Source organism: Poecilia reticulata, chromosome 2, assembly GCF_904066995.2.
Source record: "Poecilia reticulata chromosome 2, P_reticulata-male-v2, whole genome shotgun sequence".
In the NCBI taxonomy this organism is placed as follows: Eukaryota; Metazoa; Chordata; class Actinopteri; order Cyprinodontiformes; family Poeciliidae; genus Poecilia; species Poecilia reticulata.
This window is the reverse complement of record NC_088831.1, coordinates 18,866,225-18,892,298: the sequence shown is the minus strand read 5'-3', so window position 1 is coordinate 18,892,298 and position 26,074 is coordinate 18,866,225. Positions and strand designations below refer to the sequence as shown.

General features: G+C 41.9%; 5 protein-coding genes across 5 annotated transcripts in view; 3 read left to right on the top strand and 2 right to left on the bottom strand.

Moving 5' to 3' along the window:
- The window catches only part of LOC108166978 (trace amine-associated receptor 3-like), a 123,213-nt gene extending 97,584 nt beyond the window's left edge, over positions 1 to 25,629 (top strand). Inside the window, exon 2 of the mRNA XM_081599322.1 lies at positions 24,816 to 25,629. Within this exon, the coding sequence (XP_081455448.1) occupies positions 24,816 to 25,629 (814 nt within the window). The remainder of the gene's footprint in view (positions 1 to 24,815) is intronic.
- LOC145548614 (trace amine-associated receptor 13c-like) lies at positions 3,346 to 4,979 on the top strand. Its single transcript, XM_081599355.1, has 2 exons — positions 3,346 to 3,693; positions 3,932 to 4,979. The coding sequence occupies exons 1-2, from the start codon at positions 3,470 to 3,472 to the stop codon at positions 4,728 to 4,730; spliced, it is 1,023 nt and encodes a 340-aa protein (XP_081455481.1). The 5' UTR covers positions 3,346 to 3,469; the 3' UTR covers positions 4,731 to 4,979.
- Positions 10,907 to 13,066, top strand: LOC145548617 (trace amine-associated receptor 1-like). The gene is made up of 2 exons (XM_081599365.1): positions 10,907 to 11,187; positions 11,512 to 13,066. Exons 1-2 carry the CDS (start codon positions 11,060 to 11,062, stop codon positions 12,317 to 12,319), a joined length of 936 nt encoding a protein of 311 aa, XP_081455491.1. The 5' UTR covers positions 10,907 to 11,059; the 3' UTR covers positions 12,320 to 13,066.
- On the bottom strand, positions 17,091 to 18,285 carry LOC145548609 (trace amine-associated receptor 9-like). Its single transcript, XM_081599347.1, has 2 exons — positions 18,081 to 18,285; positions 17,091 to 17,914 (listed from the first exon to the last, which is right to left on the bottom strand). Exons 1-2 carry the CDS (start codon positions 18,272 to 18,274, stop codon positions 17,116 to 17,118), a joined length of 993 nt encoding a protein of 330 aa, XP_081455473.1. The 5' UTR covers positions 18,275 to 18,285; the 3' UTR covers positions 17,091 to 17,115.
- Positions 21,092 to 22,449, bottom strand: LOC145554304 (trace amine-associated receptor 13c-like). The gene is made up of 2 exons (XM_081613857.1): positions 22,441 to 22,449; positions 21,092 to 22,045 (listed from the first exon to the last, which is right to left on the bottom strand). The coding sequence occupies exons 1-2, from the start codon at positions 22,447 to 22,449 to the stop codon at positions 21,173 to 21,175; spliced, it is 882 nt and encodes a 293-aa protein (XP_081469983.1). The 3' UTR covers positions 21,092 to 21,172.
- Positions 25,630 to 26,074: the final 445 nt, after the last annotated feature.

Genomic DNA, 26,074 nt, shown 5'->3' with positions numbered 1-26,074 from the left:
TATGTTGTAAAACACTGCAAATGGACCATGTTATGAGTGTGGTTGTGAAAACTGTCAATTTCATCAGAGCGCGCGCGCTAAATCACCGTCAGTTTGACACATTTCTCAGTGATAATGACATTCATGCTGGCCTACCATACCACACTGACGTGCAGTGGTTAAGCAGAGGTGCAGTACTTAAGCGCTTCTTTGAGCTACGAGGGGAAATTGGACAGTTCATGGAGAAGAAGGGATGCCCAGTAAAGGAACTTAAATGCAAGGAATGGGTGCAGGATCTTGCGTTCATGGTTGATATTAGACAACACTTGAATACACTTAACACTAAATTGCAGGGCCGTAACAGAGTTGTCACTCAATATTACGACAGCATAAGTGCGTTCAAGATGAAACTGTGGGAGATGCAGCTATCCAACGGTGACACCGCGCATTTCTCTTGTCTCACAGCTGTGTGTCCGAAGGCACCGGACCGTCCCGATAATGATTTGGATAAATATAAAGATAACATAACAGATTTGCTGCGAGAGTTTGAGCAGAGGTTTGAGGTATTCGGTGAACTTCAGAACAAATTTGGCTTTTTTCACTTGCCATTTACAGTGAAGCCTTCTGATATGCCAGCTGACATTCAGCTCGAGCTTATTGACTTGCAGTGTATTTCCGCTATGAAGGATAAATTTAGGTCAGTGGGATTGGATACGTTTTATCAATATCTCGTGCCAGGTTACCCCAAATTAACACCCATTGCTGCAAAGGTTCTATCCATGTTTGGACCTACTTATCTTTGTGAACAGGTGTTTTCGGTAATGAATAATAATAAAACAAAGCAGCGCTCAAGGTTAACAAATAAACACTTGAATGACATTGTTAAATGTGCTGCTACTCAGGATTTGACACCTAATATCAATGTACTTGTGAAGGCAAAAAGATGCCAAGTTTCAGGAGCCAGCAGCAGCAAGTAGACTGCAGGAGTGCACTGAGAGAGAGAAAAAAAGTGGGATGACAGGATTTTGTTTGCACTTGTGAATACAGATAATTAAAAATAAGATTCATCTGGTTTCATATTAAAGACAATTGATATTGTGCAGTATGTTCTCAGCTTCAGTAGGCCCAGCCTAGTAGTTTGATCTGGTGTAGTCTAATCTTATTGCCCATGCACTGCACTTTTTTAAATTTATTTCAAAGCAGTATGACAATTAAGGCGAAAAAAATTTTTTTTATAGCTCCCACTTGAGTTTGTTAATGTGGCGAGTTGGTCCAGGTGTAAAACTGCATTCAATCGACTGTTAAAATAAACCAGTTGTTAACACATTCATACCCAAACATGAAAATCATTTTTTTCCACCGTTTGTTGAATAAATGTGTTGTGCTCAGAAAAGATCCCTTGTCATCTATAATTATAATATGTAGGGTAGGCCACAAATGTAGGCTGAATGATAAAGCATAGTACTGAAAAACAAAGCTAAATATTTGGAGTTGACATTCTTTTACTGATCCGGCCCACCCGAGAACAGAAAGTCTGGATCCGGCCCCAGAGCCAAACTGAGTTTGACATGCCTGCCTTAAACAGTGGATTTTATTTCACACTTGAATTGAAATACGGTTTTGACACCTTTATTGAGACACATGAGTTGAATGTTTTACAGTCAGTGTCTGAAGAATATGTTCTCCGCTAATGGTTTACAATTCCCTGCTTTTTCTTTAACAGCATAATAGCTTAATGAATGAGAAAACAAAAGAACATTTTATATCACCCTTAACTATCTAGTTTATTAATATAGGAGAGAATACATTTAAATTTCTGAGCCTGCCAATATCTGCATCCCCTGTTAAATGTCTTATAGATTTGCAACTTAAACTAGTAGATCATAGAACAAGTGTGATTATGTAGAAAAGGTTATTTCCCTCTTTGAAGGAAATAACCATATTAGTAGGGAGATGCATTTATTAGCATAGTAAATTATTAACCTGCCAATATCCGCATGCCCTACCTATGTTCCCCCAAATATTATCCTATTGATATGAAACCAGTAGCTCAGAGAACAGATGTGATTATGTATAAAATGTTTTTTCACTCTTAGCTTTTTGTTTCTTCAAGCTAGGAGGGGTATGCATTTTTCGGCAATATGGATTTTGTTCCTGCCAATATTTGCATGCCCTATCTATTGTCCTATTGATATTAAAGTTATACCAGTAGCTCAGAGAGGAGATGGTTGGAGGGGCTGGAGGAGCTGATGCCGGACTTTCTGTTTTTGGTATTGTTATCCTGTGTGGAATTCGTGGATTTTCTGGTTTAAAGTGTTTTAGGTGATCGATACTGATGTTTTTATAGTGCTCCGTTGTCTGTAATAAGGTCAGCACTCTTTGCCTGGAGGGCTGATATTTTAAACAGCCTAAGAAAGTTGGGCTCCAGCTTACCCCCTTTTCTTTGTTGACTTCTTACATTTTGTCTCAACACCAACTGTCCCACACTGAATGGCTCCTTTCTGCTAGCTGAGCGTAGCCTTTTCTCTGTCAACGCTTGTGATCTGGTCACATTTTCCTCAATGAGATCTTTTATGGCATCCAGATGCAGATGCCTTTTGCATTCAGTCTCTTTCTCCACAACCTGTTCTACAGTGTTGTTGATCTATAACACATCAATGTCAGACTTCAAGTAGGCCTACATGTGGAATTGATATGTCATTGTAACACAATTGAAATTTCACTTTTTAATGTTTCAAACCTGATGTTGCTTGGAGATCTCAAACGGATAACGAGCTTCCCGTCCAAAATATTAAAAAGAACGGTGAAGACTTTGTGGTCATCTGTTTTTTTTTGTCCTAAGTCCAAACATTACCGCGTCGAAATACTCATCCCAAGTTTCTGGTTTGGAACCCACAAGTTTGCACAGAGATCTGAATGCATGCCAGAGTGGAAACAAAAAGAAATGTTGATGAAATTCAACTTTACCGAAATCACTAACTCTGTGCCTTGGTTGGTTAAAATTATTTTTGGTGCTTCAAATTGAAAGACAATTTTAAGTATCTGTTTAGCAACTTCTTCTGTTGTTTTAGAGGAAGTCGGGTATGGCTGTGTCCTTTTGGTATAATAGTCGGTCATCACGCAGGTGTAGTGATTTCCACTTTTTGTGGGTTTCATTTTCCCTATCAGGTCCATTCCAACCAGCTCAAACAACAGGTTGTCCTGTTATCAAACCCAGGACAACCCCGGTTGTGAAACCTGTATGAAAAGATTATATATATATATATATATATGTAGAGGCCTCTGGTAGCCTCTATCTACCAGAGGCTCCCAGGCTATTAACAGGATGAAACTGAACCATAAAATTGAAGACTTCACCAGAAAACAAAAGGAGACTCGGGTGAAAAACAACATTGGTTGCCAAGTGTGAGTTGAGATGTGTGAAGTGGGCAGGGCGAAGGACCACAGAGGCCAGTTGTTGTGTATGTGTGCCAGACAGAGATAAAAAAGGATGCAGAAAGGAGTTACGATCAGAGAGCCACCAGTTATTTATCTTTTAGGGTCTTTGATGATGGAGGTATATGATGTAGAAGAACTCTGCTTTCCACAGCTCTACAACACTTCGTGTAGGAAGCCAAAAATGTCAAGGAACCCGCTTGTGTTTCTGCTCTTTTTCATCAGTGTGCTCACTGTGACAGTCAATCTGCTTGTTATCATTTCAGTCTCCCATTTCAGGCAAAGAAAAGCTCACTTTCATAGAAAACCTTCACCGCAAGATGATTATATTTTTGTATGATTATATTGTATTGCATGTCATGCAACCTCTATGTTTGTATGACATGTCATATGGTTGTATGACATACAATCAATAGAGGTTGTATGACATGACTGTCGTCTTGTAGTAATTATGCTTGTTCATTTAAAAACCCACTTCCAGTTTTTTCCTGTTGAATTATTCTGTTTTCCTCCCCAGGCAGCTTCACAAAACCACCAACTTCCTGCTCCTGTCTCTGGCCATATCAGACTTCTTGGTAGGCTTTGTTCTCTGTCCGGGTGAAGCTGTCAGACTAACATCCTGCTGGTTTCTTGGTGATGTCATGTGTTTACTGTACATACATATTGTCAGTATGATTTCCTGTACCTCAGTTGTAAATATCGTACTGATATCTGTTGACCGCTATGTAGCTATATGTTACCCTCTGCATTATCACAGGAGAATCACTGTGGCAAGAATACGACTGTGTATCAGTCTGTGCTGGATTTATTCAGCTTTATACTGCATTACATTTGTGAAGGATGGCATAAGTGCAAAACAGGCTTCTTGTCATGGAGAGTGTTTGTTTTTCATCAATTTCGGTGCCGCAGTTTTAGATCTTATTGTGACCTTTACGGTCCCAGTTACGGTCATCATAGTTCTCTACAGCAGAGTGTTTGTAGTGGCCGTTTTTCAGGCTCGAGCCATCCGCTCCACTGTTACAGCTGTGTCCCTGCAACGTTCAGCAACAGTAGGAAAATCTGAGCTGAAAGCAGCCATGACTCTTGGTATTTTAGTCATTGTGTTTCTGATATGTTTCTGTCCATTTTACTGTGCTGCTCTAGGAGGTGATGTCTCGTTTAACACGTCTATTGCTGTGCTTTGTCTTTTCTGCATTAGCTCTTGTATTAACCCTTTGATTTATGCCATATTTTATCCCTGGTTTAGAAAAGCGATAAAACACATTGTGACACTGAAGATATTCCAGCCTGGCTCCAGTAAGGCTAACATAATGTAGACAAATATAAAACTATGAGGAATAAAACCTCACTTTTTCACACAACCTCTCGACTCTTTGTTCACAAATTATGCGCAATTTTCTACATGAATGAGTTTAAGCCCAGCTCAAGTGACACGAACCAAGAACCTACAGACCCTATTTTTGTATGGAAACGTTGCAACTCCAAGTAAAGCAATTTTCATTCACCCTTGTGCAAGTTGTTTTATGTAGGTTAACAGATGTATTTCATCTGCTACATGAGCTCAAAGCATGGGCAATAGTTGTTCATTTTCTTATTGCTTGTAAAGCTGATCTTATGCAAACGTTGCTAAAAAAAAAAAATCGCACCATGTTTGTATTTTTAACATTTGTGCTCTTATGTGAAAATAAAAGCTATCCCCATGCTTTAACCTTACAGTGTTTACTTTTCTTCATCCACTCACAGTCCTAATGTGAGCTGAGTTCATTAAAATGACAATAACATCCACATTTAACACATCAACAGTTAGTATCAAGCCGTTCAGCCAAAACTATAAAATGTAGTTTTGTGAGTAGTTTTACTCCACTGCACTTTTTACTTTCTCTTGACTAATATTGATATACAGCATTCCAACTCCTATTTGATTAAAATTCCTGAATACTGCTACTATACTACATTACTAAATGAATTTGTTTTAACCAACAATGCACTAAACACTAACACACACCTGTTTGTGAGAGTCTTTTTGTTTATTCATAAACATTGTTCATCAAATGTTATTTTCTGTCTGCTGAACCAAGACTTGGAATAGTGTTTCTTCTGCTTGAATTTATTTTGTATGTATTTTATGTATTTGTATTTTTTATTCATCTTAGTCCTTAAAATTAAAAAAAACTAGAATTTACACATAGCATTGTCTTTTTTTTTGACTCTCATTTTTAAATATTGAATCAGATGTTCAATGATTCAACGTTTAATCATTAAATCCTTGATGATTAAATTAATCATTAAATGATGATTAAACACTGAATCATTGGAAAAATATTTTTTTTAACAAAAAGGTTGTTTTATCTTTTTTTAAACAATTTTAAGAAAACAGCACCAACTATCTTTATTGAACAGTAAGTTGACAGTAAATAAGGTGAAGAGAAACACCAACAACATTTTTTTACCATTTAATTTCTTTTTCAGTTGCTTTTGAACCTTTGGGTGTGAGAGAGGTTAGCTGGAAATGGGCACCAGCACCTCCCGACCCCACTAAGGGGCAAGGGTGTTAGAAAATGGATGGATGGATTGGTGTGAGAGAGAGGGAAGAGCAAAAGGCCTGAGCCCTGTTATCAAACCCAGGACAACCCAGGTGAGGAATATAGCTATGGTACATTGTACACGCGTTCTATCAGCCGAGCCAACCACTTACTCAGTTACTCAGGTCTTTAGGTTTATTTACGGTCATTTTTCAGCAGAACAGAAGGACCCGACCAAGCTACGGTGAGGAACGCAACTATCACCATGGACCCAGAAACCACCCCCACAACTCCACTGCTCTTTCCTTTCCTCAAATCTCCGGACATACACAATATTGAATACGAGGAGGATTTCTGTCATATGTTCAACATATGACTGGTCATTTCACAATGACCAGTTCATGCTGGACCTAGTCCAAGAACTCCACGAGAAATTCCTCATCAAGAAAGGACTCACATCACCTGTTCTCATTCCGTCTCTCCGCTCCGTCACTCCGTTGTCTCCAGCCGCCACAGTCTGCCCGTCTCCTCCACCAGTTCCAGTTTCCGCTCCAACCATCACTCTTAGACCATCTCCAGCCGCCACAGTCCGTCCAGTTCCAGCCATATCTGCCTGCCCGACTCCTGTCGCCACAGTTCCCCTGGCCTTGGGGTTCCAGGTAGCCAGGTTGGCGCCTGGTCGTCAGGCGGCGCGGTTGGTAGCGTGGCCCGCCCCGATGGTTCAGCTTCCGGGGCATCCTGCATCCGCTGCCGGTAAGCAGCCACCCGAGCTCCCCAAGTCCGCTGCCGGTGAGCAGCCGTTCAGGCTACCCAGTGCTCCGTCAGCAGTGGCAGAGCTAGACTTTTAAAGTTGAGGGGACCAAGGGGGGGCCAGGACTACCTCTGGGGGGGCAAAATTTTAAATGTGTGTGTGCACATATATATAATTTTAAAAAATAACCAAACTGAATATTTGGTTAGTTTTTAGGCCCCTCTGTCATTTGACATGTTATAATTAACACCTTTGACTGCCGCACATGGAGACATGATAGACTTTATGCAGAGTTCATCGCAGAGGAAACTAAAATCAATCAAATAAAAGATCCTTTCTGAATATCATCTCATGGACTCTGAACTAAATGCGTCTTTCTGACCGGGAGCTGACAGCGTGTTGAAGAGTTATGGACACCTTGGTTAGGAAGCTCTGTTTGGACAGGTAATTTGACAGGTAACAATATTTCGGGTCGGACCAGAACTATTTGCCTAATGGTGGTTTGGGCTTCTAATGAGTTTACATTTAATGAGTTTGCAGCACACAGAGAAAACCTAAAGAGAATGTGATCTATTTATTGTAGTTTAAGTAGAGGAATAGCAGCTGACTGTTGAGAGAGGAAATAAATTAAAGTGCAGATCCGTTAGGCAGAAACAAGCGCAGAGCGCTGGGCAATAAATGCTCCACGGTTACGCTCCAATTAATCACACATGAGATGACAAACGCCAAATATACAATATATAGTTACACTGCTTATGTTAATGGTGTTTTAAAAACAAAACCAGTAAAAACTTAACTGAGTTAATATGTCAGATTCCCTCCTCTCCTTCGTCTTGATAAGAACAGAGAGCAGTTCGCTGGTTTCTGTGATCATCTGACCACTTGGTGCTCAGACAGTTTCAACTTTACGCACAGAGAACATCGTGGAGCTCATTATTAATCAGACTAAGAACAATATCAGTCAGAGAATCAACTCTGATCTGGTCGCTTTAACGGACCAGAGACTTTGGAGCGTCCAGCAGCTGATCCGCTTCTGCAGGGTTTTTCTCCCGCTGAGGGAAGTGATGCGGGATCAGGAAACGATCAGAGTTCTGCCGTCTTTTAATCACATAATTTCGTGAAATGTTACCTGATTTCAAAAACGTTCTAGCAGAGAAATAATAAATGTTTCGTTTGATGACTACAAATTGGAAATAAAATTATTTTTTTCTTTGACGGACAACGAAAAAAACTGTAGCGCCACCTCTGCTCCAAACTAGGAACATTGTCGGCCCCTCTTCGTTTTTTTCTCTTTTTTGCGGAGGATCAATAAATAACTTATTGGTGTTTTACCATCACCACCAGGTATGAAGTGCTTTAGCCTTTGAATTGCACCACAGCGCAGCAACTGAAACATCCAGGAGAAGAATATCAGCTTGTTGTTATGAGTATAAAGGAGGCTGGTATCGCGCCTGATATAAATCTATTTATTTATGTCATCACATGGACTTATATAAAGTTTTATACATTTTCTTTTGATATATTTATTATTGTTTTTCTTCTTTAGATATTAGGTTGACTTAGAATGATTCCAAATAATGTACAGGAATAACCTGGTGCTGTTACATGTCAATCATCTGGGGGGGCCAATAGGGGGGCCAATCAGATGACAGGCTCCGAAACTGTCCGTCAGAGCCTTCATCCGGCCGTCCTGCCGGTCCGCCAGTACCTGCTGCTGGTGCTCCGTCCGAGCCCCCAGAGTCTGCTCCCAGCCGTATGGGGTTCTGGAGACGCCCACCGCGGCTCCAGCTCTACCTCCTGCGTAGACGCCCACCGCGGCTCAAGCTCCGCCTCCTGCATTGCCGCCCACCGCGGCTCCAGCTCCGCCTCCTGCGTCGCCGCCCACCGCGGCTCCAGCTCTGCCTCCTGCGTCGCCGCCCACCGCGGCTCCTGCGTCGCCGCCCACCGCGGCTCCAGCTCTGCCTCCTGCGTCGCCGCCCACCGCGGCTCCTGCGTCGCCGCCCACCGCGGCTCAAGCTCCGCCTCCTGCGTCGCCGCCCACGGCGGCTCAAGCTCCGCCTCCTGCGTCGCCGCCCACCGGACCTCCCACGAGAGGTCCACCTCTTGTGTCGTGGTCGGCTCCCGGAAAGTTTTTCTGTGTTTCTGTTCCTGTTTGGTTTAAGTTTTGTTTTCTGGACTCTAGCCCCCGTTCCGTTGCCCCTCCGCCCACCCTGTTGGGTCGTTTGTTTTTTGGTTTTTGGACTTTTCTTTTGGGCATCTGGTAGCCGCCCCTTGAGGGTGGGGGTACTGTCATGATCGTGTTTCTGTGTGTTTATTTTTGGAGTTTTTTGTGTTCAGTTTGCTTCCTGTGTCTCAGTCTCTGCGTCTTCCCCGTTGATTGTCTCCCAGGTGTGTCTCGTTCCCTTGATTACCCCGTGTGTATTTAGTCTCACCTGTTGTCTGTGTTCTTCGTCGGGTCCTTGTCTTACGTATGTCAATTGCTGTCCACGTTTGTTGCGCTCTCCAGTAGAACGGCCAAGTCCTGGTTTTTGTTTGCTCCTATTTCGTCCTGTTGTCTGTTGCTACCGGCAATTAGCTGTGTGCTTGTTCCTGCCGTGCTGCCTGTCCTGGACTGTCTCCTGAGCTTTATTATCGCCATTAAATCAACATATTCTTCATTTAACCTGGGTCTAAGCGTCATCCCCTCACCATCCACCACCCATCCTGACAGATTAAGCAGAGCAGCTGCTGATGTCCTTATATCACAACACTAACAAGTCTGTTGGTTCTGCAGTATGCCAGAACCAACTCAATAGTGGTGTGACAGCTGGACACCCACAGCTGTTGATTCAGATGTTGTTTATTTTTAATTTTTTAGTCAAAGTTATTACAAGTGTTATTGGGTCTTGTTCACTACTGACGTGCTTTCTGATAAGGTTAAGTCTTCTGAAATGTTAACGCCAAAGAACTTGAAGGTCTGAACCCTTTCTACATAGGCTCAGAAGAGCCTGTGTGGTTCTTCCACAAATTTATTACCGTCTGTTTTTATTATGTTTAACTGTAGGTTGTTTCTTCCACCATTTCATCCCTGTACCAAGTGCAATGACAGTAGTGTCATCAGCAAATTGTATGATGGTGTTGAAGGAGTGAGTAGGTTGCAGTATAATGTGTATACAGGCAGTAGTGAAGGGGGCTCAGCACACTTCCCTGTGGTGAACCTGTTCTAAGCTTTTAGTGTGGAGGAGCAGAGGGGCAGAACTCTGGTGGTTTGAGGACAATCAGTGAGGAAGTTTCTGATCAGTTCAAAGGTTAATAGGAATATGTTCAAAGAATAAATTTAGTCAACAAGAATCAGTGGAGTTATTGTGTTTAAAGTAGAGGAGTAGTTCAGGAAGAGCATTCGTACATAATTCCCCCTGTTGTTCTAGGTGAGTGAGTGCTACACGGAGGGCAATGGTGATGGCATCATTGGATGATTTATCCATCTCTGGTTGAATTTGCCTGTTGAGATGAAATATTAAAAATATTAAAAAGAACGGTGAAGACTTTGTGGTCATCTGTTTTATTTTGTCCTAAGTCCAACCATTACTGCGTCGAGATACTCATCCTAAGTTTCTGGTTTGAACCCCACAAGTTTGCACAGAGATCTGAATGCATGCCATATTTGAAACAAAAAGAAATGTTGATGAAATTCAACTTTACTGAAATCACAATCTCTGTGCCTTGGCCAGTTAAAATTATTTTTGGTGCTTCAAATTGAAAGACAAATTTAAGTATCTGTTTAGCAACTTCTTCTGTTGTTTTAGAGGAAATTGGGTATGGCTGTGTCCTTTTGGTATAATAGTCAGTCATCACGCAGGTGTAGTGATTTCCACTTTCTGTGGGTTTCATTTTCCCTATTAGGTCCATTCCAACCAGCTCAAACGGTTGTGAAACCTGTATGAAAAGAGAGTAAATGAAAAAAAAAATATATATATATATATATATATATATATTTCCCGTATTCTCAAATACGGGAAATACTTGAGAATACGTTTCCCGTATTCTCAAAACAACAACTTGACAGGTATGTTCTAGTGTCGTAATCCCCATCATTAATCCCGGTCAGAGAACCTCACTCCATGACCTAAGGAAGTTTTAAATGTATATTTGCACAAAAAATATATGTTGCATGAGTCAGGATAAAGTTTCCTTGTGAACAACTGAATGCTTTTCAGCTATTAACAGGATGAAACTGAACCATAAAATTGAAGACTTAACCAGAAAACAAAAGGAGACTCGGGTGAAAAACAACATTGGTTGCCAAGTGTGAGTTGAGATGTGTGAAGTGGGCAGGGCGAAGGACCACAGAGGCCAGTTGTTGTGTATGTGTGCCAGACAGAGATAAAAAAGGATGCAGAAAAGAGTTACAATCAGAGAGCCACCAGTTATTTATCTTTTAGGGTCTTTGATGATGGAGGTATATGATGTAGAAGAACTCTGCTTTCCACAGCTCTACAACACTTCGTGTAGGAAGCCAAAAATGTCAAGAAACCCGCTTGTGTTTCTGCTCTTTTTCATCAGTGTGCTCACTGTGACAGTCAATCTGCTTGTTATCATTTAGTCTCCCATTTCAGGCAAAGAAAAGCTCACTTTCATAGAAAACCTTCACCGCAAGATGATTGTATTTTTGTATGATTATATTGTATTGCATGTCATGCAACCTCTATGTTTGTATGACATGTCATATGGTTGTATGACATACAATCAATAGAGGTTGTATGACATGACTGTCGTCTTGTAGTAATTATGCTTGTTCATTTAAAAACCCACTTCCAGTTTTTTCCTGTTGAATTATTCTGTTTTCCTCCCCAGGCAGCTTCACAAAACCACCAACTTCCTGCTCCTGTCTCTGGCCATATCAGACTTCTTGGTAGGCTTTGTTCTCTGTCCGGGTGAAGCTGTCAAACTAACATCCTGCTGGTTTCTTGGTGATGTCATGTGTGTACTGTACATACATATTGTCAGTATGATTTCCTGTGCCTCAGTTGGAAATGTTGTACTGATATCTGTTGACCGCTATGTAGCTATATGTTACCCTCTGCATTATCACAGGAGAATCACTGTGACAAGAATACGACTGTGTATCAGTCTGTGCTGGATTTATTCAGCTTTATACTGCATTACATTTGTGAAGGATGGCATAAGTGCAAAACAGGCTTCTTGTCATGGAGAGTGTTTGTATTTCCTCGATTTCGGTGCCGCAGTTTTAGATCTTATTGTGACCTTTACGGTCCCAGTTACGGTCATCATAGTTCTCTACAGCAGAGTGTTTGTAGTGGCCGTTTTTCAGGCTCGAGCCATCCGCTCCACTGTTACAGCTGTGTCCCTGCAGCGTTCAGCAACAGTAGGAAAATCTGAGCTGAAAGCAGCCAGGACTCTTGGTATTTTAGTCATTGTGTTTCTGATATGTTTCTGTCCATTTTACTGTGCTGCTCTAGGAGGTGATGTCTCGTTTAACACGTCTATTGCTGTGCTGTGTCTTTTCTGCATTAGCTCTTGTATTAACCCTTTGATTTATGCCATATTTTATCCCTGGTTTAGAAAAGCGATTAAACACATTGTGACACTGAAGATATTCCAGCCTGGCTCCAGTAAGGCTAACATAATGTAGACAAATATACAACTATGAGGAAGTGAATAAAACCTCACTTTTTCACACAACCTCTCAACTCTTTGTTCACAAATTAAGTGCAATTTTCTACATGAATGAGTTTAAGCCCAGCTCAAGTGACACGAACCAAGAACCTACAGACCCTATTTTTGCATGGAAACGTGGCAACTCCAAGTAAAGCAATTTTCATTCACCCTTGTGCAAGTTGTTTTATGTAGGTTAACAGATGTATTTCATCTGCTACATGAGCTCAAAGCATGGGCAATACTTGTTCATTTTCTTATTGCTTGTAAAGCTGATCTTATGCAAACGTTGCTAAAAAAAAATCGCACCATGTTTGTATTTTTAACATTTGTGCTCTTATGTGAAAATAAAAGCTATCCCCATGCTTTAACCTTACAGTGTTTACTTTTCTTCATCCACTCACAGTCCTAATGTGAGCTGAGTTCATTAAAATGACAATAACATCCACATTTAACACATCAACAGTTAGTAAGAAGCTGTTCAGCCAAGCAACGTTTTGGTATAAAATGTCGTTTTGTGAGTAGTTTTACTCCACTGCACTTTTTACTTTCTCTTGACTAATATTAATATACAGCATCCCAACTCCTATTTGATTAAAATTCCTGAATACTGCTACTATACTACATTATTAAATGAATTTGTTTTAACCAACAATGCACTAAACACTAACACACACCTGTTTGTGAGAGTCTTTTTGTTTATTCATAAACATTGTTCATCAAATGTTATTTTCTGTCTGCTGAACCAAGACTTGGAATAGTGTTTCTTCTGCTTGAATTTATTTTGTATGTATTTTATGTATTTGTATTTTTTATTCATCTTAGTCCTTAAAATAGAGAAAAACTAGAATTTACACATAGCATTGTCTTTATTTTTGACTCTCACTTTTAAATATTGAATCAGATGTTCAATGATTCAATGTTTAATCATTAAATCCTTGATGATTAAATTAATCATTAAATGATGATTAAACACTGAATCATTGGAAAAATATTTTTTTTAACAAAAAGGTTGTTTTATCTTTTTTTAAACAATTTTAAGAAAACAGCACCAACTATCTTTATTGAACAGTAAGTTGACAGTAAATAAGGTGAAGAGAAACACCAACAACATTTTTTTACCATTTAATTTCTTTTTCAGTTGCTTTTGAACCTTTGGGTGTGAGAGAGGTTAGCTGGAAATGGGCACCAGCACCTCCCGACCCCACTAAGGGACAAGGGTGTTAGAAAATGGATGGATGGTTAGATGGATGGATTGGTGTGAGAGAGGGGGAAGAGCAAAAGGCCTGAGCCCTGTTATCAAACCCAGGACAACCCGGGTGAGGAATATAGCCATTGTACATTGTACACGCGTTCTATCAGCCGAGCCAACCAGTTACTCAGGTCTTTAGGTTTATTGTCATTGCACGGTCATTTTTCAGCAGAACAGAAGGACCCGACCAAGCTACGGTGAGGAACGCAACTATTACCATGGACCCAGAAACCACCCCCACAACTCCACTGCTCTTTCCTTTCCTCAAATCTCCGGACATACACAATATTGAATACGAGGAGGATTTCTGTCATATGTTCAACATATGACTGGTCATTTCACAATGACCAGTTCATGCTGGACCTTGTCCGAGAGCTCCACGAGGAATTCCTCATCAAGAAAGGACTCACATCACCTGTTCTCATTCCGTCTCTCCGCTCCGTCACTCCGTTGTCTCCAGCCTTCACAGTCTGCCCGTCTCCTCCACCAGTTCCAGTTTCCGCTCCAACCATCACTCTTAGACCATCTCCAGCCGCCACAGTCCGTCCAGTTCCAGCCATATCTGCCTGCCCGACTCCTGTCGCCACAGTTCCCCTGGCCTTGGGGTTCCAGGTAGCCAGGTTGGCGCCTGGTCGTCAGGCGGCGCGGTTGGTGGTGTGGCCCTCCCCGATGGTTCAGCTTCCGGGGCATCCTGCATCCGCTGCCGGTAAGCAGCCACCCGAGCTCCCCAAGTCCGCTGCCGGTGAGCAGCCGTTCAGGCTACCCAGTGCTCCGTCACAACCTTCATCCGGCCGGTTTCCACAGTCGACGCCCACCGCGGCTCCAGCTCCGCCTCCTGCGTCGACGCCCACCGCGGCTCCAGCTCCGCCTCCTGCGTCGACGCCCACCGCAGTTCCAGCTCCACCTCCTGCGTCGCCGCCCACCGCGGCTCAAGCTCCGCCTCCTACATTGCCGCCTACCGCGGGTCCAGCTCTACCTCCTGCGTAGACGCCCACCGCGGCTCAAGCTCCGCCTCCTGCATTGCCGCCCACCGCGGCTCCAGCTCCGCCTCCTGCGTCGCCGCCCACCGTGGCTCAAGCTCCGCCTCCTGCGTCGCCGCACACCGGACCTCCCACGAGAGGTCCACCTCTTGTGTCGTGGTCGGCCCCCGGAAAGTTTTTCTGTGTTTCTGTTCCCGTTTGGTTTCTGGACTCTAGCCCCCGTTCCGTCGCCCCTCCGCCCACCCTGTTGGGTCGTTTGGTTTTTGGACTTTTCTTTTGGGCGTCTGGTAGCCACCCCTTGAGGGTGGGGGTACTGTCATGATCGTGTTTCTGTGTCGTTATTTTTGGGAGTTTTTTGTGTTCAGTTTGCTTCCTGTATCTCAGTCTCTGTGTCTTCCCCGTTGATTGTCTCCCAGGTGTGTCTCGTTCCCCTGATTACCCCGTGTGTATTTAGTCTCACCTGTTGTCTGTGTTCTTCGTCGGGTCCTTGTCTTACGTATGTCAATTGCTGTCCACGTTTGTTGCGCTCTCCAGTAGAACGGCCAAGTCCTGGTTTTTGTTTGCTCCTATTTCGTCCTGTTGTCTGTTGCTACCGGCAATTAGCTGTGTGCTTGTTCCTGCCGTGCTGCCTGTCCTGGACTGTCTCCTGAGCTTTATTATCGCCATTAAATCAACATATTCTTCATTTAACCTGGGTCTAAGCGTCATCTCCTCACCATCCACCACCCATCCTGACAGATTAAGCAGAGCAGCTGCTGGTGTCCTTATATCACAACACTAACAAGTCGGTTGGTTCTGCAGTATGCCAGAACCAACTCAATAGTGGTGTGACAGCTGGACACCCACAGCTGTTGATTCAGATGTTGTTTATTTTTAATTTTTTAGTCAAAGTTATTACAAGTGTTATTGGGTCTTGTTCACTACTGACGTGCTTTCTGATAAGGTTAAGTCTTCTGAAATGTTAACGCCAAAGAACTTGAAGGTCTGAACCCTTTCTACACAGGCTCAGAAGAGCCTGTGTGGTTCTTCCACAAATTTATTACCGTCTGTTTTTATTGTGTTTAACTGTAGGTTGTTTCTTCCACCATTTCATCCCTGTGAATTTCATCCCTGTACCAAGTGCAATGACAGTAGTGTCATCAGCAAATTGTATGATGGTGTTGAAGGAGTGAGTAGGTTGCAGTATAACGTGTATACAGGCTGTAGTGAAGGGGGCTCAGCACACTTCCCTGTGGTGAACCTGTTCTAAGCTTTTAGTGTGGAGGAGCAGAGGGGCAGAACTCTGGTGGTTTGAGGACGATCAGTGAGGGAGTTTCTGATCAGTTCAAAGGTGGATAGGAATATGTTCAAAGAATAAATTTAGTCAACAAGAATCAGTGGAGTTATTGTGTTTAAAGTAGAGGAGTAGTCCAGGAAGAGCATTCATACATAATTCCCCCTGTTGTTCTTGGTGAGTCAGTGCTACACGGAGGGCAATAGTGATGGCATCATTGGATGATTTATCTATGTCTGGTTGATTTTGCCTTTTGAAATGATAGTTGCTGACTATAACAGTGACGGACAGTTCATTGTGCCACCAATAGGATGGTAACGAAAGCACAAGCTTTCAGTACCATCCTTTTGGCCCAGGTGATTTCTTTGGCTGTGCCATCCCGAGTACCCAATGTTTTTGGCGTTCCTGAAGGGTAGGGCTGGAGTATTGTGACAGTGGCAACAGTTGTAGGGGTTTGTGACCATCCCACCTCTAATCTTAAAAAAACAGAGAGAGAGAGATTTGAGTTCATCCACCAGTAGGGGGTCAGTGTAACCAACCTTGGTCTAGCTTCCTCATAGTTTTTGTTAGATGTAGAATGCTCTGCCAGACCAATTGTAAGTTATTTTGAGCATTCACACTAGAGTGTGATATTACTATAGAATATTATGTCATGATGTATTTGTTGCATATTTCTAGTGTTGCTGTGTAAATAAATCTGAATTAGTTTAAACTAATGTGCTCCGAATATCCATCCATCCATTTTCTATACACCTTTGTCCCTTAGTGGGGTTGGGAGGGTTGCTGGTACCTATCTCCAGCTAACGTTCCGGGCGAGAGGCGGGGTTCACCCTGGACAGGTCGCCAGTCTGTCGCAGCTCAGAATATCCCAAGAAAAAATAATTGGTTTCTCAACATTTACATTTCATGCTGTACTGTGACATAATTGCATAATTCATCAGTTAATGTCAGTGTTGGACTTGTACCTTCCTCTATTATTTAAAAAACTTGAGCCTTATCAGGAAGGTACTTATAAACAATAACTGAGGCTGAAATATTTGGTTATTACTTTCCTGATAATTAGGTGGTGCCCAAACTTGGTAATGTTGATTTATTTAGTTGATCATTAATTATTAGTAAAGGCAATTTAAAAAAATTAAGCCATCCAAAACCCAAGAGTGTGAATACTTTTTATTTTATTAGTTTTCAATAGACATTGTAAATAAATGCTTTAAGGACTTTCAACACGTGGAAGAAGGTTTTATTTACTTACACAGTTTAATATCTTTCTACAGTATATTGGCCTTACTGGAGCCAGGCTGGAATATCTTCAGTGTCACAATGTGTTTAATCGCTTTTCTAAACCAAGGATAAAATATGGTGTAGATTAAAGGGTTAAGACAAGAATTAATGCAGAAAAGACACAGCACAGCAGCAGACGTGTTAAACGAGACATCACCTCCTAGAGCAGCACAGTAAAATGAACAGAAACATATCAGAAACACAATGACTAAAATACCAAGAGTCCTGGCTGCTTTCAGCTCAGATTTTCCTACTGTTGCTGAACGCTGCAGGGACACAGCTGTAACAGTGGAGCGGATGGCTCGAGCCTGAAAAACGGCCACTACAAACACTCTGCTGTAGAGAACTATGATGACCGTAACTGGAGTGATAAAAGCTAAAATAAGGTCTAAAACTGCAGCACTAAAGTCCATGAAAAACAAACATTCTCCATGACAAGAAGCCTTCTTTCCACTTAAGCCATCCTTCACAAACAAAGTGCTGTAGCAAGCTGAATAAATCCAGCACAGACTGATACACAGTCGTATTCTTGTCACAGTGATTCTGCTGTGATAATGCAGAGGGTAACATATAGCTACATAGCGGTCAACAGATATCAGTACAACATTTACAACTGAGACACAGGCAATCATACTGGCAATATGTAAGTATATTACACACATGACATCACCAAGAAGCCAGCAAGATGTTAGTCTGCTGCTTTCACCTGGAAAAACAACAAGGCCCACCATGAAATCTGATATGGCCAGAGACAGAAGCAGGAAGTTGGTGGTTTTGTGAAGCTGCCTGGGGAGGAGATTAGAATAATAAACAAAAGCACTGAAAGATATAAAAGTGACCAAGCAAAATTAGTATCTGTCTGCAGTTTGTATGGAATGTTTAATTTGTATCAATAAATTCATGACAAACAGCTTTGGCTGCTTTCCTGTTGGGAAAATCATCATCATCACACACAGGAAAATATATGTTCCCTTGCCTGAAATGGGAGACTGAAATGATAACAAGTAGATTGAGAGTCACAGAAAACACAGAGCTGAAAGAGAGAACAGACTGCAGAAACACAGCATTGAGCCATGGAACTGCTGGTTTTCTACAGGAGGAGTTGAGTTGTGGAAAGCAAAGTTCTTCATCATGAACCTCCATCATCAGAGACCATGAAAGATCAGAGCCAAGACAGCTCTGTGATTGTAACTCCTCTTTATGTCACTTTATTTCTTTCTGGCAAACAGATCACAACAACAGCTCCTCCCTACCTCATCCATAGCAACTTCCACTTGGAAAAGTCACGTGAACAAATGGAAAAATAGTGCTTGTAGCTGAATGGGGCCTTGCTTATGAAGATGCAAGGTTCATGGTCTTTCCTAGATGTTCCCCTCCACACTCAAGATTCTTCCTGGATTATTTTTAAATAAATCATTAACTATACCCTCCAGGTTTTACCTCTTCATTCCCCCCATATTCCTTGACTATCTTTGGGATGTAACACTTAGGGACTCGTCCGGGAGATGTTTTTGCTGTAGTAAACTTGTGAGTTTTTTTTTTATTGTTGTCTTTTTGTTTGTTTTGTAGTGGGTTTAGTTGTCCCAATTTCCCAATTGTCCCAATTTCCACAGCTTTGTTACAGGTAAGAGGGTCATTGGTGTGGTAGGGTAGAGGGGAAATTACCAGATGAGATGGTCCTATGAGCAGATTGGTCTGTGTGGTCGCCCGTCTTTTGTTAATTTTGGCTGTACCAGCACAAACTTTTATTTTTTGAGGGGAAGTGGGGTTTCTAATTAGATTGTCCTCTTAACATGGCATCCTTTGTCTTGGCTACTTTTATGTCTAATCCTTCCATTAGTCAGTTGGGCAACTTTAGGATACAAGATCTGTGGGATATAGCTCATCATTTCAGTATACCATCTTCTAGTGCTATGGTTAAGAAAGAGCTTTATGCCACCATACTTAATTTTATTCCTACCATTATAAAGGTCTGCATGAGCTTATGTTTTCATTTTTGGATGCTGCAGAAGCCATTATTTGGAGTATTTCAAAGTTCTATACATCAATAAAATCCTTATAATCATTATTTTCTAAGTTTGTATGCCATTAATCGATAACAACTAAAAAAAATGCTTAAATTTGCAAAAAAAATCACAAAAAATTATTTGTTTTATAATTATTTGACATATTTGTTGTAAATATAAAGAGTTTCATAACTTTATTTCTCAAAACCTCTCAATACAAAAAAGTTGCACACAAGCCCTCTAAACCAAACACAATTTATTTGGAGCTTTTTCAAAGCTTAGTTTTAAAGTTACAGCCAATTTGATTAAAAAAAAAGAAATCGTTTTATCAGTGAAATCAAAATAAATATGTGCCTAAAGAACATTCCACATTGTGCATCAACAGTAAAAATGGAAAATACAAACATTAAAGTCAGTCACTGTATATTGTTCATTGTTTGCATAAATCACGCTTGCACAAAAAACTTTTTACATTATTGTCCACATGACAAAATGTCATGATAAGAACAAGGACATTATTTTTTTAGCATAACTGCTGGAGCTGTGGAAGTCCTTGTGGCGGTTCCTGTCCAGAATGACACACAGAGGATGTTTGCATGCTTCACACATGAAGTGAGTACATTTTCCACAAAGCTTGCACCTTCTCCGCCCCTTTGTTGTGTCAATTTGTAACAGTTTTTCTCCAAGAGAGGTCAGTAGACTGTGTGAGATTATTAAATATTTAGCATAGTTAGCTTAGCTACAGACTTCTGTTTGCCTCCTTTTCACTAGCATTTAATGAATTAAGGGAAAAAATTACCAAGATATTCATACACTGCTCAAAAAAATAAAGGGAACATATAAACAACACAATATAACTCCAAGTAAATCAAACTGTCCACTTAGGAAGCAACACTGATTGACAATCAATTTCACCTGCTGTTGTGCAAATGGAATAGACAACAGATGGAAATTATTGGCAATTAGCAAGACACACTCAATAAAGGAGAGGTTCTGCAGGTGGGGACCACAGACCACTTCTCAGTACCAATGCTGTCTGGCTGATGTTTTGGTCAGTTTTGAATGTTGGTGGTGCTGTCACACTCGCGGTAGCATGAGACGGACTCTACAACCCACACAAGTGGCTCAGGTAGTGCAGCTCATCCAGGATGGCACATCAATGCGAGCTGTGGCAAGAAGGTTTGCTGTGTTTGTCAGCGTAGTGTCCAGAGGCTGGAGGCGCAACCAGGAGACAGGCCAGTAACACCAGGAGACGTGGAGGAGGCCGTAAGAGGGCAACAACCCAGCAGCAGGACCGCTACCTCCGCCTTTGTGCAAGAAGGAACAGGAGGAGCACTGCCAGAGCCCTGCAAAATGACCTCCGGCAGGCCACAAATGTGCATATGTCTGCACAAACGGTTAGAAACCGACTCCATGAGGATGGTATGAGGGCCCGACGTCAACAGATGCGGGTTGTGCTCACAGCCCAACACCATGCAGGATGCTTGGCATTTGTCAGAGAACACCAGGATTGGCAAATTCGCCACTGGCGCCTTGTGCTCTTCACAGATGAAAGCAGGTTCACACTGAGCACATGTGACAGACGTGACAGAGTCTGGAGACGCCGTGGAGAGCGGTCTGCTGCCTGCAACATCCTTCAGCATGACAAAAAAATTGTAACAGCAGCTGCGAAGGGGGGGCCCAGTTAAATTTTTTGTCATGGGGCCCACAATTCCTGGCGGCGCCCCTGTGTCAGAATCATGCTGTGGTGATGTGTCTCTATACATGCAGTCACTTATTTTATGTTAAATATTTTTATTTTTTGTAGAAATTGGTTTCCACTTTAACTTGAAAGAGAAATTTTGGAAAAACACATTTTAAAGCCCAATTTTGTTCATCATTATAATTATTATTTGTAAAAGCAATAAAAAGGGTAAGCCATCCAAGTGGGTGAATGCTTTTTATTGGACTGGTTTTCAATACATATTATAAATAAATGCTTTAAGGACTTTCAACACGTGGAAGAAGGTTTTATTTACTTACACAGTTTAATATCTTTCTACAGTATATTGGCCTTACTGGAACCAGGCTGGAATATCTTCAGTGTCACAATGTGTTTAATTGCTTTTCTAAACCAGGGATAAAATATGGTGTAGATTAAAGGGTTAACGGAAGAATTAATGCAGAAAAGACACAGCGCAGCAGCAGACGTGTTAAACGAGACATCACCTCCTAGAGCAGCACAGTAAAATGGACAGAAACATATCAGAAACACAATGACTAAAATACCAAGAGTCCTGGCTGCTTTCAGCTCAGATTTTCCTACTGTTGCTGAACGCTGCAGGGACACAGCTGTAACAGTGGAGCGGATGGCTCGAGCCTGAAAAACGGCCACTACAAACACTCTGCTGTAGAGAACTATGATGGCCGTAACAGGAGTGATAAAAGTTAAAATAAGGTCTAAAACTGCGGCACTAAAGTCAATTAAAAACAAACACTCTCCATGACAAGAAGTCTTCTTTCCACTTAAGCCATCCTTCACAAATGTAATGCTGTAGCAAGCTGAATAAATCCAGCACAGACTGATACACAGTCGTATTCTTGTCACAGTGATTCTCCTGTGATAATGCAGAGGGTAACATATAGCTACATAGCGGTCAACAGATATCAGTACGGTATTTGCAACTGAGACACAGGTAATCATACTGATAATATGCATGTACAGTAAACACATAACATCACCAAGAAACCAGCAAGTGGTTCGTCTGCTACCTTCACCTGGAAAAACAACAAGGCCCATCATGAAGTCTGATATGGCCAGAGACAGAAGCAGGAAGTTGGTGGTTTTGTGAAGCTGCCTGGGGAGGAAATTAGAATAATAAAGTAAAGCACTGAGAGATATAAAAAGTGTCCAAACAAAGCTAATATCAATCTACAGTTTGTATGGAATGTTTAATTTTAATAAATAAAAATATGACACAGTTTATGCTTCTTTGCTGCTAGGAAAATCATCATCATCACATAAAGGAAATAATGGCTTCCTTGCCTGAAGTGAGAGATTGAAATGATAACAAGTAGATTGAGAGTCACAGAAAACACACAACTGAAAGAGAGAACAGACTGCAGAAACACAGCATTGAGCCATGGAACCGCTGGTTTTCTACAGGAGGAGTTGAGTTGTGGAAAGCAAAGTTCTTCATCATGAACCTCCATCATCAGAGACCATGAAAGATCAGAGCCAAGACAGCTCTGTGATTGTAACTCCTCTTTATGTCACTTTATTTCTGTCTGGCAAACAGATTACAACAACAGCTCCTCCCTACCTACGTCATCCATAGCAACTTCCACTTGGCAACGTCACGTGAACAGTGCGTCTGTGGCCTCACATAATCTTGTTAAGTTCTACTCAACAATTTTGGCTCTTGTTAGAATGTTTCAGTTTGCTAAGACTAGAAAAGATTCATTAAGATTTTAAAATCTTAATGAATACCAATATTTCTATCCAACTATGACATTAATACATATTCATATTTTCTTCATGACATTGAACTCATTGGCCAATGAACACAATATACGTTCCTGGCCCACACTCCCAAAACCACTGCTGCTGTCCACCCTCTCTCCCCTCTTCCTCTTCTTAGTCCTTCATCCCCATGTGATTCTCACATTCACACCTCCTTCCATCCTCTTCCACTCAGTGACCCTTCAATACCCTTCAGCAGGTCACCTCAAATCACCACGGCAGATGATAGAAGACAGCTGGTGAGGCTCCAGCCTGGAAAAACTGCAGGCCCTGATGGTGTGAGCCTGAGGAAGCTCAAAGCCTGTTTCGTCCAGATCTGTCCTCTTCACCCTATATACAACTGACTTCAGCTCTTGCACTGAGTCCTGTCATCTAGAGAAGTAACTCGCAAAACTCTGCATGCCTTTCTCAGATTTGTTGCGTGGTTGTGTCAATTTCCCGAACATAGATATTCCTGACAATGCATAGTAATGTCGTGCATGACACATTACTGTGCAATGTAAAATCCAGTATATCAATGCTTGGCTCTCTCTCCCATATTCCACCAAATTCATATTGGAATACTGTTAGTGGTGGTGATGTTCTTAACAGGAAGAGGGGACCCTAATTCATATTGTGCTTAAGACCCCGTACCACCTTAGGCCAGTCCTCCTTGACGAGCTAGAGCTGCTGCAGTGCTCATCTCTCATGGATGCAAGAGACAAACAGGGAGACTTAATTTATGCCATACTGTCAGTCTCCTCTTGATGCAGGTGTGGTGATGTTGCAGGAATAAGACTCTACATGCTTTAGACTTTGGCTGAACAGCAAAGCTTTATTACAAAATTGCAGCCTAAGTCAGCATGACTGAATTGCGAGTATATCTTGGCCCAATCATAATCAAGTGCCCCCGATCCTTGGACAGCACCCCCTTTCTAAGGCCCTGGCCAACATACACTGTCTTCAAAGTTTACATTATCATATACCTATTTTCCTGATATAGGCATGTTTATGTCACGGTGGCTGTGTGTCTGCTAATGCATTGGAAATCCATAAGTGAAACTTAGTTTTTGAACTCAATGTCCCTTTGAGTCCTCATGATCAGACACTACGATACCATTATAGACAAGGGTTTTTCCATTTCTCAACTGTTGAGGTTTTAATGAGAGCCACATTTGTTTTTGTAGGTAGAACAGAAATGTGCTCAGAAGAAAATCCTGAATGATCATGATCGACCATCACTTTATTGTGTGGTGAAACAATAAAGTATGATCAACTCAAGGGACTGGGGCTGAACAGCTGTGTCGCCATAAGAAAACCACTAATCAGTGAGACTAACCCGAGAAAAGGCTTTGGTTTGCAAGCAAGAATGAAGATTGGATTATTGAGCTATGTGAGAAGGTCATGTAGTCTGATGAGTCCATAGTGGCCCTGTTTCAGAGTGATTGGTGCATCACGGTAAGGAGAAAGGCAGACAAAGAGATGCATCTCTTTGTCTGCCTTTCTATGGGGGCAGCCTATGGGGGTTCAATAATGAAGATGGTTGAATGGTATACAGGATTAAAACAGGAAGACGTCAGTGTCCAATAGAAGAAGGGAGGCAGCAAAGGGGAGGAGTGAGCAGGTAAGAGGCATAAAATCAAGAATTGTTTGGAAAAAAGCCACAGCTTGAGCTCCTCTCTGACTTCAAAGATGGACATGCAGGTTGGAGGTGACCTCTGCTTCCCACATCTCTTCAACACCTCCTGCAAGAAACCTGTATCTTCTTGGACTGAAACTGTGCTCCTTCGCACCATACTGTCCTTCATCTCTCTGCTCACTGTGGCTTTCAACCTGCTCGTCATCATCTCTGTCTCTCACTTCAGGCACAGATAGATTCCTTGTATCACATGTTCTGCTTTGGTTTGATTCTTTTTACAACTGTGTATTTGGACAGAAAATGGCATTTGGTTGTAATGACAAGAACAGGGGATGATAGTATTTCTAATCTTATTTCTAAATCTGAATATGTTTCATTTTAACCCTTGTGCGTGTGAGGACTAAGGCAAATGTAGAGGACTACGGCAAATGATACAAGTTTTACGTGTGTGGGGTCGGTTGGACCCCATTTGTACATACAAGGGTTAACTTGAACAAAACAGCGACAAATAATTAAAATGTGTCGAGTGTGTTGTAACGAAGTGTTTCTGTCTCCTTGCAGGAAGCTCCACACACCCACTAACATCCTCCTCCTCTCCCTGGCTGTGTCAGATTTCCTCGTGGGGCTCCTGTTGATGCCGGGTGAAATCATGCGGAACACAACCTGTTGGTTTTTTGGCGACCTCATGTGTTCCTTGTATAATTACATATCGTACATCGTCACCTCTGCTTCGGTTGGCGACATGGTGCTCATATCAGTGGACCGCTACGTGGCCATCTGTGACCCCCTTCATTACTCCACCACAGTCACAGAGAGAAAAGTTAAAGTCTGCGTGTGTCTCTGCTGGCTCAGCTCTGCTCTGTACAGCAGCGTCATTGTGAAGGCTGACTTAACTCAGCCTGGGCAACACAACTCCTGCTATGGGGAATGTGTGATTGTGGTTGACTACATTTTGGGAACGTTTGACCTTGTTGTTACATTTATTGCTCCAGTCGCAGTCATCATTGTGCTGTACATGAGAGTGTTTGCGGTGGCCGTCTCTCAGGCCCGTGCCATGCGCTCTCAGGTCGCGGCTGTTTCCCTTCAGCTCTCGGTTAGTCTGACGAGGAAATCTGAGCTAAAAGCAGCCTGGACCCTGGGGGTTCTGATGGTGGTGTTCCTCATGTGTTTCTGTCCGTATTACTGTGTCACCCTTGCAGGTGATGACTTGCTCACCGACTCATCTGCATCCTATGTCATATTTCTGTTTTATTTCAACTCTAGTCTGAACCCAGTGATTTATGCGTTGTTTTATCCCTGGTTCAGGAGAGCTACCAAACTCATCATCACTTTTCAGATACTGCGGCGCGGCTCCTGTGAGGCCAACATACAGTAAATTATGACGACAGTTTCATAACTAACTCGAAAGGAATAATTTAAAACTAGACGTTGTTAGGAGTTTTCCACATCCGTAATTGGCAGACGGCAGCTTGTTAAATTCGTTTTGCTGTTGCATTTCCACCATGTGATTTGGATGTTTTTTAAGATGTTCTGGCCTTTAGAATCACCAAACAAAAATGGTTCAAATTAAAGGTGTTTTACAAATGCTTTGTCTCATGATATCTGATCTGCTAGGTCTAAAATATACAGTAAGCAGGCCAGGGCAGTGTCTGTCCTGCTCTTTAGAAATCTCTTTGGTATCACAGCAGACTGCCTAAATATATATTTCTTATACAGTATGACCCCTGATAAGGTGCAGTTTTAAAGATAACAGCTGTTGCTCTAATAACCAAGTGAACATAAGATTATGCATTAATACTGTTGTCACAGAGGTGGAAGGT